Source organism: Parasteatoda tepidariorum, chromosome 2 (genome assembly GCF_982258835.1).
Source record: "Parasteatoda tepidariorum strain Cologne lab strain chromosome 2, Ptep-v5.0, whole genome shotgun sequence".
Taxonomy (NCBI): domain Eukaryota; kingdom Metazoa; phylum Arthropoda; class Arachnida; order Araneae; family Theridiidae; genus Parasteatoda; species Parasteatoda tepidariorum.
In genome coordinates this window covers 13,014,466-13,027,548 of record NC_141756.1, presented here as the reverse complement: position 1 = coordinate 13,027,548, position 13,083 = coordinate 13,014,466, and the positions used below count along the sequence as shown (strand labels likewise).

The 13,083-nt window shown below is 27.8% G+C and overlaps 1 protein-coding gene across 1 annotated transcript in view; it reads right to left on the bottom strand.

Moving 5' to 3' along the window:
* LOC107445637 (putative RNA-binding protein EEED8.10) overlaps window positions 1–13,083 on the bottom strand; it is a 33,966-nt gene that overhangs the window by 917 nt on the left and 19,966 nt on the right. Inside the window, exons 16-21 of the mRNA XM_087156880.1 lie at window positions 9,409–9,488; window positions 9,230–9,332; window positions 7,041–7,128; window positions 5,407–5,553; window positions 2,777–2,887; window positions 198–242 (exon numbers count right to left, since the gene is read on the bottom strand). Of these exons, the coding sequence (XP_087013006.1) occupies window positions 198–242; window positions 2,777–2,887; window positions 5,407–5,553; window positions 7,041–7,128; window positions 9,230–9,332; window positions 9,409–9,488 (574 nt within the window). The remainder of the gene's footprint in view (window positions 1–197; window positions 243–2,776; window positions 2,888–5,406; window positions 5,554–7,040; window positions 7,129–9,229; window positions 9,333–9,408; window positions 9,489–13,083) is intronic.

Here is a 13,083-nt window from a genome sequence, read left to right as displayed (position 1 = left end):
TATACCTTTTAGAACTTATTTTTTAAAACATAACACATTCAATAATCAAAATATCACCAGCACTCAAACATTTCAAAATCAAACATTTTCTTTGAAATAAAAAATACATACAACCTAATTTTTACAAAAAAAAAACCCAAGAGCATATTAAATCAGTGAAAATGAAAAAGAGTTTTAGAAATTAAAAAGAGACTAACTTGGTTCTTCTTGAATAGCTGGTTCCTCATCTTCATCATCCAATGCTGGTCACAAGAAATGATAAGAAAATAAATATTTTATTAACTTTTATACAGATGTACTTGATTGAAAAATAATTTTTATTTTTTAATGTTGTAATATTTTTTAATTACATTTAATGGACATATTTCTTTATTCCACACATTTTGATTTATTAAGAGGGAGGATTCAGACATACTTGGAAAGAAAAATTATCATGCTAATAAACAAAATATCACAAGCAAAAAGTTGAAACACTGTTATATAACATTAAAAAAAATTTTTGTCTAATATTTTTAACAATAATTAAAGTGCTTGATGCAATAACAAGTTCAAATTTCAAAATTTTTGGTTAGAACCAAATGAAATTTAAAAAGTCAATAAATTTATAGAGTCTTCTATTTTATCCCTTTACATTCTCTGATGGGGACAGATTTTTAATTTGTATCTTGTTATTGCCACTAACTGATGCAGCTAATTAACCACAGACAAAAATGCAATAAAATGAATAATAAAATTTTCACTTTCTTTGTTACTTAAACAAAGACCCTCAAATATCATATTTTATAGTAAAAAATCAAAAACATTTTAACATATTTACACATTTTAAAACTAAAAACATTTTCACGGTGGCCACAAACACTCAAAAACATTTTCCAGACGAACTTAACGAATTTCCCTGATTTTTCTAACCAGTGGCAGAGAAATTTATAATTTTTCAGTATTGCCTTATTCTTACATATAAAAACTATTTAAAAAAAAAACTTTAACTTGCCATTAGAATTAAAATAAGCACATTTTTATAAAATAATTGTTACAAAATTTATTTTTTTAAAAAGAAAGAAAAATGATTTTTGGGTTCTTTAAACTCCTGCAGATTCATTTTTCCTGACTTTTAAGGTATTTCAATTAAATTCCCTGATTTTCCCGAATTGATAAAATCAATAGACTTTTCTGTAGTTTCCCTATTTTGGGGTAATCCTGATTTTTATAATAAAACCATTATAATAAAGAAAAACTTCGCAAAATTTCAAAAAAATCCCTTAAATAGATTCCTAGTATATACAACTAGGAATATTTTCATGATTTAAAGTGTTATTGTATAATTATGGTATATAATTATTGTATATAAATATCTTTATTAGAACATTATTTTTATTCAATTGAAGTCTCAGCCACAGTTTCCTTTTAAAGTACGTAACAGTAAAATATTTCCACAAAGCTTGTTGAGAGCAGGGGGAGTCACGGAAGTTCAGACTTCACAATTTTAAGACCAATAGCATGATTGTGCTAATGTGTTCAGCATTATGCACATGATGCCTATACTACCCAAACAGGTTAACATTTATCGATCTGAAGTTTGTCTAAAGCATGTAATAAATACTATTTTTTAAGTCGATTCCAATTTTAAATTAGAGCCGTGGTGGCTCAGGGGATAGAGAATTCGACTTCCAATGATGAGGTGCACTGGGTTCGAATCCCAACAATGGCCAGTCGATACGAATTCTGCACCTGGCTCGCACCATCCACACTGTTGATGTAAAATATCCTCTGTGGTAGACGGATCATGGGTTAGAGTCCCACTGCCATCAGGCTAACGGTGGAAGATTTTCGTGATTTTCCTCTCAGTGTAACGCCAATGTGGGTTAGTTCCACCAAAGTAGTCCTCCATGAAGGCAAATTTCTCCCATAATTGATCCAGGAGAGTTCCCTTGTCTTCTGGATTGGGTTCAAAATTACAAGGCTATAGAGTTGAACGTTAGTAGTCGTAAACTCGAAAATTGGGTCCGCTGTTTACCAACGGTTATAATTCTGAGTTAATGCTAATTTGCAGGTTAAATAAATTTATGTGATTGAATTTAAGATCAGTTATTGTAGACATACACTGTAAAAACTATTTAAAACAATTTTTGAAAATTATGATAGTTATATAAAAATCAGAATATTTAAGTTTTAAAAAAAGTTACACTAAAGAAATTGTAATGAAAGTTCCAGACAATTTCCAAATAAATACAAAAAAATTTTAAAGTTATAAGCTGTTGGAGCAAGCAATTAAAAAAAAAATACGGAAAAAAAACTATAAATATTACTTTAAATGTTACATAAAGTAATATTTATACAAAGTAATAATTATGTTTAGTGAAAATATGCAAATATTACTTTATTCACAAAATAGGAGCTTGTACTAATTGTATAAGCTTATACATCAATAATTCCTAATATTACGATTCCTGAATAAGAAAGAGCAAAATTTATAGAAACCTAAAATTTATCATAAACTAGTTATAAACAAAATGTATAATACTGAATGAAACTATTATGTGCCACAAAACTAGAAACCACTTCATTATTTAATGGAAAATAAATTTTAAAACAAAAATAGGCATTAAGATACAACACATACACACAAATTCAATTTTGATAATTTTTTTTAACTTGATTTTTATCTTATATAAAGATTACTAAATAAAATACAACAAAAAAGTGACTACACATCTAAATAAAAGTAGACATGATTTTTAAAACATAGTAAAAAGAAAATAATGAAAATGAAGCTTACCATTGTAAAACTCCAAGCGGTCAGGGCGAAAGCTAGAAACGCAATAGTTCTGACGAGATACTTCAAGAAGTGAAGAATCTAATTCTAAAGCCTCCAGTTCTATTGCAGTGCCTATGGAGAGAAGTTACATACAATTTCAAAACATATTTAATGTTATGCATGCCCTGAAGTGATTAAATATTAATAATTTATTTGAATATTGAGTATATTTAAACCTGTTTTAAAAAAGATATATGACAAATACAGAGTTACCCCTAAGAATAAAGAAGGTCAGAGCGCTGATTCTCAGAAAAGGGCACTCACTTAACACCGTACAAAAATATTTTAAAATGTATAGTGTTATGTAATAACTGAATTTGATCCTCAACAATTTTTAAATTACCTTCTTAATTTAAAAATTAAGCGATACTACTTTATGTGCATATTTCAGAAAAATATCCTCTCTTATTATAAAAAAAAGAATAGAAAAATTTGTATTTTATAAAAATAATTGTGTAAGACTTGCTATATCTCTATGCATACATTTTTTTCAAAAAAAATTAAACTAGAAAATTATTAATTCATATACAACTTGAAAGCTTTTTTTATAATTTAAGTTGACAATTATGAGAAAGAAAAAAAACATTTAAAGGTATTTTTTTTTTAAAAAAGTTATTTTATTAAAAAACAATTTCAAAATTTAAAATCATTAAAGATTTATTAATACTCCCTCTGGAAAAAATTTTTTTGATGAGTTGAGAATAATCCTAGTCTTTGTAACAGTAATAAAAATTAAACCTGTAAATACAGATAATTTTTCCAGCGTGTAATTATTATTTAAACTGTGAATTAAATTTTTTGAAGATGGAATATGAATAAAAAGGCAGTGCTTTTAAGGGATGACAACTTATTTAAACAAAAAGGGCACATTTATAGGGATCAAAAGGCAGGCAGGGCGGTCCACCCTTCTAAAAATGCTTAAGGAGAAGACTGACTAATTCTTTCGAGAGGAGCAACCTATTCAAATTAAAGTTGTGTAACCTCATCTAGAAATTTAACACTAAACAAAATAATCATTGTCTTACTCTCACAACATTTTGCTGTTAATTGACACCTTAATAAAGAGTACATAATGGAAAACATAATTTCACATGAGATTTTGAAAAGTTGAAAATAAATTCAAACAATACAGCAATATTTTAAAGGGATGTCTTGAAGCATTGAAAAAAATTTTATACCATGCAATAAAAATGTGATTGTAAATTTTAAAAATTACTTAACAAAAAGTAAAAAACTTTATTTTACATGATTACGAACTACAAGGATTTATTCGATTTCTTAATAACATTGTATGCAATTCTATTTTTTTAGTAGACATTTTTTAGTAACATTGCATTGTATTTGCAAATGTACAACATTAAGTTTTTATGCATTAAGACCTTACATTTCAAATTTTGTGTGCATAGTTTAAGTAGCATTATTAACAATAATAATCTAGGTCTAACTGTAGTCACAGACCAAAATTGGATTTTTGAAATAGTGCAGCAGATTCTCTTAGTAAATTCTGCTACCAAAAGCATAGATACACAATTTAAGTTTAGAGTGTCGGTTTGAAATGAAATGAACCTGCAAAGTGTAACAAGATATATTGTATTTATGTCAGTAGATAATTAATATTATTTTGCTGAAATATGCATAACATATTTCCCAACATGTAAAAACTAAATTATGTTATTTAATACTTTTCTCAATAAATAAAAACCGTTAATAGAATCAGTAATCTTTTAATACCACAACCTTGAATAGAGTGCAGAATAAAATATATTTTTAAAGGTACCTCTTTACCTGCCTGCCTAACAAATTGGCATAGGATTCGAAAACGGTTATATAGTTTCTAATGTTTTGAATTCATTTAAATTCCCTATTATTTATTACACTTTCTTTTGCGTCAACACATTTGAATGTAAAAGACGAAAAAAAGAGCCTTGGAAGTAAATTAAATCAATTAGTAGCTCATACATGGATTCCTTAACTTTCCTTGGCGAAAACTATTTTAATGTATATGTTATCGTGATTGACCAAAACCAAGAGAATGCTGACTTTCACTGGTGAATGTCAACAATCACATAGTCGCTTTGGTGAATGTTCTCAATATTTGTCATATCCGATTTGATATGAATTTATTCGTTGATATTATTATATTTATTCAATGCTGGTTAAATGTATATTGGGCAGTGGCACTTGACCTTAAAAAAGCATCATTGTAGGGCATACTGGGCAAATGCATACTAGGCAGTTGAACTTAACTAGACCTAGTACATATTTTGGACATTTACCAAAAGCGACTACGTAATTGTCAACATTCACTGGTGGAAGTCAACAACCATCAATTTCGGTCATTCACAGTAACATAAACATTCTGGGTGGACAGAGGTGTCCTATGGGCCTTAAGCCCTGTAGCCGCACCTGTGGGGCCATTTTCAAAATTTATAATTTGATAATGTATATTTATATTAAAAATGAAGATTTCTCTTTACTTTGGAGCAATTTCTAAAATAAAACATTTTTATAATTTATCATAATTTGATTCTTCATTTCAGCAGTCTAATATATCATTGCTAGAACTCTGGAATAAAATAATGGTCCATCACCTCCTGCAATAAGCTCCAGTTTCTTTCCAGATGAACGTGCTTGAACTGAGTCTAAACAGGCAGATACAGTAACATTCGTAACATGTTGACATCCACTTATATCTAAGTGTTGCAAATAAGGTGATAAAAGGACTAGAGTCAAGAGACCTGAAGAAAAAAAGAAAACATATGAAATTTTAAGAACTCTTCAAACAAAAATCAGTTAAATTATTTTAGGAGCTCATAAATGAAAATAAGACTCTTTATTTTTAAAACTAATATGGAATTAATAAAACTATTAACAGTTTGGCTCTTCCAATGATTTAAATATATATTTGGGGCTGATGACTGCTAATTTCTTTTTTCAAAAAAAAGGAATAAGCTAATAATGTTACTTTACAAAACAATTTTAATATTTAAAAAAAAATTTGTTCTTTATCAATTTTCAATCTATCCTTGGCTGAATAAGTAAAACCAATCTTCAATTGAAAATGTAAAGTCAGTCTTCAACGAAAAATTTGCAATCAATCTTAACTGAAAATTTTCCTTCACTCTTCCACTGAAAATTTTCAGCTGAAATTTTTCATTGTTTAAAACTAAATACGTAACTTTATATGTACTTTTTGTTCCATTTATAGTTAATGAATAAGTGGATTTGAAGCAATAATTTTTGACCTAAATCAGAAAATAAAAGAACTCCTGACTTAAGAATTGGGCACTTTGTGATGAAAATTTCTATGAAACTAGCATGCATTTTTATGTCACGGATAGGAATATATACCATGGGTATATTGATAATAATGAAATAAGCTTGCAATTTTATGTCACGGATAGGAATATATACCACGGATATATTGATAGTAATGAAACTAGCTTGCATTTTAATGTCGCAGATAGGAATATATACAATGGGAATATTAATAAAAATGAAACTAGCTTGCATTTTTATGTCAAGGATAGGAATATATACCAGTATATTGTTAATAATGAGAGACCCATAATCAATCTACCACTACAAATAATTCAAGTAAGCACTATAGTCAGTGCAGGTCTCTATATAATATATAAATTAAAAATAATAGCTGGGGTTCAAACCAGAATTTAAAAGAGAAGAATTCCCTCTCTTTTGCCCTCTTAATCAGGGAATTGGGGTTTGTAATTTTGTTACTAATTTAGCGAAATTGCAAGACAAATCAATTTTTTTTTATAACAACAAAGTTACAAAAAAAAGGAATTCAAACCTAAAGATAGTTCCCTGAATGATTGACTGTTGAATAAACTCTTTTTTTTTCTTTAACAAAAGTAATTAGAAAATAATTTTAATAATATTTAAAAAAAAGCAATCACATTTCATGATGTGACTTAAAAATAAAACAATACATTTTGTATTTTGTTCAGCATTTCATAAAAAAGTGTTAAATTAAATTTGAGATTTGTAGCAATCCGTAAATCTCCTAAGAAAACAGAATTCATTTGAATATAATAAATAAATATATAATTTATAAGATTGAATTAATCTAAACAAACTTCAGCTTGCTGTTTAGAAATTTTAAAAAAAAACTTATAAAATTTAATTTTTTGAATCAAAAAATATGAAGCTATAAGAAGGTCACGCTTTTAAATAATGCATTTTTTTTTTTTTAAATGATTATTACCTTGGTCTCCAATATTAGGACAACCTCTCAACTGGATTTTTTCTAACATTCCTTGTTTAGCAATTGATGATAACCCCTCATCAGTAATCTAAGAAATAGAAATATAGGCATTTACTAAAATGTGAAACATTTTTAATCACGATTAGTCTTCCAACAAAGCAGAATTATAAACATATCAAGGAGAAGTCTGCATTTTTTTCGAACAAATTATTCAATTTAACTTAGCATGCTATTAGGGACAACAGGTATTTGAAACAATTGGTACCCAACTTTTTTCAAGATTCAAAAAATATTATTAAAAAGAAGGAAAAAAACAATACATTAATTTAATACATTATGCATCTAAATTTTTGTTAAAATATAAAAATTCCAAACCATATGAAACATGTAAAACATTAATAATGTTCTTAATGCATTTATAAGGAAACAATTTTTAAAATTTAATATTTAAACATCATTGTCTTTTTAAACATAACTTAAAAATAAAACATTAAAAATATTTTAGTCAAAAAAAGTATTACAATTGGAACAATGATTTTGCAATTATACTTAATAAATAAGTCATAAACTAAACATTCAATAATGTATTAAACAATTCTGAAGTTTAAAAAATAAGAAAAATAATTCACAAAAGTCACTAATAAGTTTTCTATATCTCTCTGTAAGAATTATTCCAAAAATTAAAAAAATTAACAAAATAATAAAATTAAAAAAATTCTATTTAAAAACTAGTATGGGCAAAACAATAATAAATATAGCAAAACCTCTAGGAAAGACTACATTTACGACCACTTTTGGAAAACACGCTATTTCTTCCATAGACTTTGTATACATGAAAACCTTTAAGAGAGAAAATCAAAACGTCTGCCAGCGATCGGGCAGACCTCTCCACCATATGAGGAAAAGGTCAAATAAGGAAACACGAAAAAATATCGAAACAAAAAATATTGACAAAACAAATTAATAGATTAAAATGTATGCAAAATATATGTGAGGCACTTATTTAGAGAGCTCTTTTTAAAGATCTCTGAAAAAGGTCTGCAAACTCATATTGCAGTCAGAGTGCTTTATTTTTAGAGTTGAAAATCAAATTAGAAAAAAAAGTTATGTAAAACAAAACTTCTTTTCATTTTTTAAAACTAACTGAATTTTCCTGATATAAAATTAAATGCAAACTTAAATTAAAAACATAATTGTTTATTAATTTAAAATTGCTCAATTATGCATAATTTCATTTTATAACCGTTGTTGAACAGCCGACCCAATTTCGGGTTCACGATTGCCAATGTTCAGATCCGCTGCCTTGTAATTATGGACCCAATCCAGAAGACAAGGGAACTCTGGCATCAGGTATTGGGGGAAATTTGCCTTCCAGGAGCACTTTTTGATTGAACCAACTTGCATTTGCGTTACATGGACAGGAAAACCACCGAAACCAACCACGGTTAGCTTAACAGCAGGGGGACTTCAACCGATGATCCGTTCTACCACTGACGATATTCTACATCAGCACTGTGTTCGGTGAGAGCCGGGTTCGGAATTCGAATCGACCAGCCTTTGCTGGGATTTGAACCCGATTCCCCACATTGGAAGGTGGACACTCTATCCCCGGAACCACCACGGCTCAAAAGGTATGCCAACGGCATGCAGTGTTCCCAGGTGGTCACCCTCCCAAGTACTGACTGTGCCCGATGATGCTCAAATTCGGTGCTTGGGCGACAACCGGTATTTTCATCAAATTTTTTTAAACAATGATATCAGTAGGGATGATTTTCGATGACGCGAAATTTTATTCACGAATCCGGTTTTAATGACACCAACGCAAGTGGCATTTTTGAAGCAAGAAAATGACACTGACTAAAATTAAAATCTTACACGAAAAGTCATGTACCTTCGATAACATTTGGAAGTAAATGGAGGTAAACCCCAAGAACGACCCACCTCCATTAACGACCATTTTACTGTGGAACAGAGAGTAATGGCTTTGGAGAGGTTTCACTGTATAAAATAAAACACTAAATTTAATGCATATTTATTAAAAAAATGCTGCCGAAACATCTACAACAAAAAGTTTTTAAATATATTACTTTAATTTTAACCTAGTTTTTCTTTTCCTCCCCCAATTCAATCAACATTTTAAAAACAATGGAATTAAATACCAAATTTTCTGCAACAAATTTAGCACATACCCGATCTAAATAACTCATGTAAAATGTTCTTAGACTATAACTTGATGATAGAGAACTCAAAGAATAATCACTTATTTCTGCACAACCTGAAATATCCAGGTACCTGAAAATGAAATAGGGTTAGTAATAAAAAAATAATAATGCAAAAATAAATATCAAAAATAATAGTGTGACATTACCTTAATTTTTTACAGCCTCTGCTAATTGCATAGATTACTTCATCATCTACGTTATGATTATGAGACAATGATAAGTTTTCCTATAAATAATTTGCATATTTAAAGAAACCACACAACAAATAATTGCTAACAAACTAAATGTTAAAATACTGAATTAAGCTTTAAAATAACAACACATCAAAGAAAGCTTTAGTACCTATGACAAGAATATATGAGAATTTTTACTCATGACTTCTCTGTAGATAAAATAATAAATCAGGTTTGCTTTTACAAAGTTTTACAAAGTTTTAGAGATAAATTAGCAACAATAGTGCAAGAAAAAACAAAAAAAAATTTTGTCAGAAAAAACGGCGTACAAGGTGCTTTAACTGCATTGCTACTTTAACGCTTCCCTATATAATTAATTGTTTTGAGAATCTATTCGGTCTGAATAAAATCAAATTTTAAAAAATTCAAACCTAATTAAACCCAGCGCTAACGTTGGAATGGGACAAAGAAAAAATCAGGGCAACATTTTGGAGGAAAAAAAAAAAAATGCGGGACATTTTTTATACAGTATGCATATACCAGACTACTTTTAAAAAAAAAGAACAAACCAAAAACTTAAAAAAACTAAAATTTCCTCTACTTAAATATAATAAAAGCAAATTTTGCAACAGAAAAATAAAATATATAATTTTTAATTTCTGAGTTATTTTGTTAAATCAGAAAGTTATAACAGTTTCATGAGCAATTTCAATGATGAAGCAATGTACAACTCTTATTAATTTGATATCAAAATATAAAAAGAATTTATAGTACTGTTTAATATAAAATTAAAACACTATGAATATGACATTACACTCTTTTGTACAAAAGTAATAAAGTGAATGATCTCTCAATTAACCATTTAATATAGGGGTGCACAACCTGCGGCCCGCAGGCCAAATGCGGCCCTTCAACTACTGAAGTGCGGCCCGCGAGAGCTTCTAAACACAATAATTTTTTTTTTAAATGGCAATTTTTAATCGCACTTTTAAGTCATCACGTTTTGACACAATCAATTTTAACAGATTCTTTAGTAAATGTACGTTTACCGCGCTTTCTTTAAGCTGATTTTATAGAAAATATAAATGATTTTTTTTAAACAGTTATTTCCGCTTTTCTATGTGATATCGAAAATACCGAATTTTTATTACGACGCGAGTTTCAGATCGCAAATTTAAATAATCACTTTTCGTGCACTTTATTTGTGACGATTTCATCTTAAAACTAAGTGATTTTTTATCTTTTTTTTTTTGCAATTCTTTCTTTTTTTTCAAAAATTTTTTTCGGCAGTTATTGCTATGCGTTCCCACGTATTATAAAAAATTCCAACTATTCTATTACGACATGCAAATTTTAAATCATGCATTTGACACACTTTATTCATGCTGAGTTCCAATTATTTCTATACTTTTCCACATGATTTTGACGATCCCGTTATTATGACACGTGATCGTTAATCGCGCAATTAAATAATCACTTTTTGATACGGTATTTCGGTACAGTTTTATCATAAATCCTAGTTATTTTTCCTTTGTTTTTATTTCCGCAACGAATATGATTTGGTCGAATGTGGTAATGAATTGTGATTTGGTCAAAAACAAAATATTCGGCAAAAAAAAAAAAGAAGAAGAAATCGACTGTACGCCGTACACTTGGGGCCAAATAGCAAAATCCTTTACTGCTACTAAACACTGAAACTAAAATTTTAATGCTCAGAATAATATTTCCTGGAAAAACGTATTCATAAATTAACTCTAAAAAGAACGTTTTTGTCAATCAAGACGAACGTCAGTCAAGAACGTTTTTGAAAACAATTTTTAAAGCTGAACATCTCAGTTTTTCAATTACCAGAAAAAGCCAAGAAAAAAGAATTAAGTCATCAGAAATGCTATTACAAATTACTGCGTTATAATGAAAATGTCTAAAAAAAATTTTTTTTTTATTTAAAGAAAATAAAAAAGATAGAAAAAACATTCTTAATTTTTAAAATGAAAAACTTATGCCGAAAATCTCAATTTAAATTTTTCTGATTGCCATAATTTTAGAAGAAAAAAAATTGCTATAAAATAAACTTTATTAGTAACTTTATTTTTAAAAAAAATGCTGAGTCATAATAAAAATGCCTAAAAAAAGAGAAACAGAAAAAACGAATTTTTCCTAGTTCCTGAAACAAAACTTTAATACTGAAAATCACACTTTTCTATGTTACTGGTTATTTATATTACAGTACAGGGAAAGAGTGATAATAAATTAATAGTATGAGACGTTCTGTTAAAATGCTGGGTTATAATAAAAGCAGCAAAAAATGGGAAATAATCCTTCTCAATTCTCAAAGTATTGAAAAAATGACAAAATTGACTTGTCTGATTATAATTTAGAAAAAAAAATAATATCTATAAAAATTCAAAAATAAAAAAAACTTAGAAAAATACATTTCTAAAAAATATTCTGCGGAATATTTGACTGATCATTCAACCAATTGAATTTTTCACAGAATGGCCAAATACTCGTTACATCCCTCCCTAATTTAAATGCAATGTTATTTCAACTTGAGAAATTCATAAAATAGCGGAAAACGTGAATTTTTAAACTGCTCACTGGTTGTAGTTTAGATTTCAATTTTTTGTTGCTTAAGTGATCTTTTTCGATAAAAAAAGGAAAATGTTTACGATATAAAAAAATCTAATAATTAATAAAATAAAATAATAAAGTACATTACAAAATAAGCATTGATTTTTATTTTGAACTATCACAGTTTTGTTTTTATTTTAGGCTTTTATTTAAAACCTATAAATTTTTTTCAATTGAAATATTTAATTTGAATTTATAATACGTAAATATGACTAGACTTTTTCCTACTTTCATTCTGTGGGCATTGCAGTTTTTTTTTAATTTATTAGAATTTAACTCTAAAATGAATTTTCGTATTGCATGATATGATAAAAAAAAAAACATTTCTTTTCTTCAATGTTTATTTATTTTGATAAATCTACAGTTCGTATGATAAAAATAGCAAGTTTTTTTTTTTTAAAAGAAAAAAGTATAAGTTTTTTTATTTTTGAATGAATTCTAATAATGGAACACTACTAAGTTATTGATATTGCTAAGTTAATTGATAAAAAAAAATGGAGCGCTAATGTTTAAATAAACATTGCTACATTTGTCATTAACATGTCTAAATACAGATGCGGCCCTTCGTTAGCCAACCTGCTGTGCAAGTGGCCCTTCACTCAAAAAGGTTGTGCACCCCTAATTTAATACAATATACAAGTAAGAATGTAAGTGAAATCCCCTAACACGCCTAAACAACATTTTTAATTAAAACGGACATAAAACTAAAACAAACATAAACATAAAACTAAACACTTACTAAAACTTCAAAAGTTAAAAAAAAATAGCATTTTTTTAGAGGAGAAAAAATTCCAGCAAAAAGGAATAAAAATACATATGAAATACAAAAAAAAAACCTAAAGCACATTTTAAATATTTTATCCTATTGAAACCAAAATGAAATTATGCATAGTCATTTTTTAACTATCTATTCTGAATTCAGTTAAACATACAATTTGCAGGCTTTCAATAACAAAAATACTAGTATCCTCTTCAGAATCCAATGGAGTAGAAAAGATTTTGAATGAAGGTTAAAAA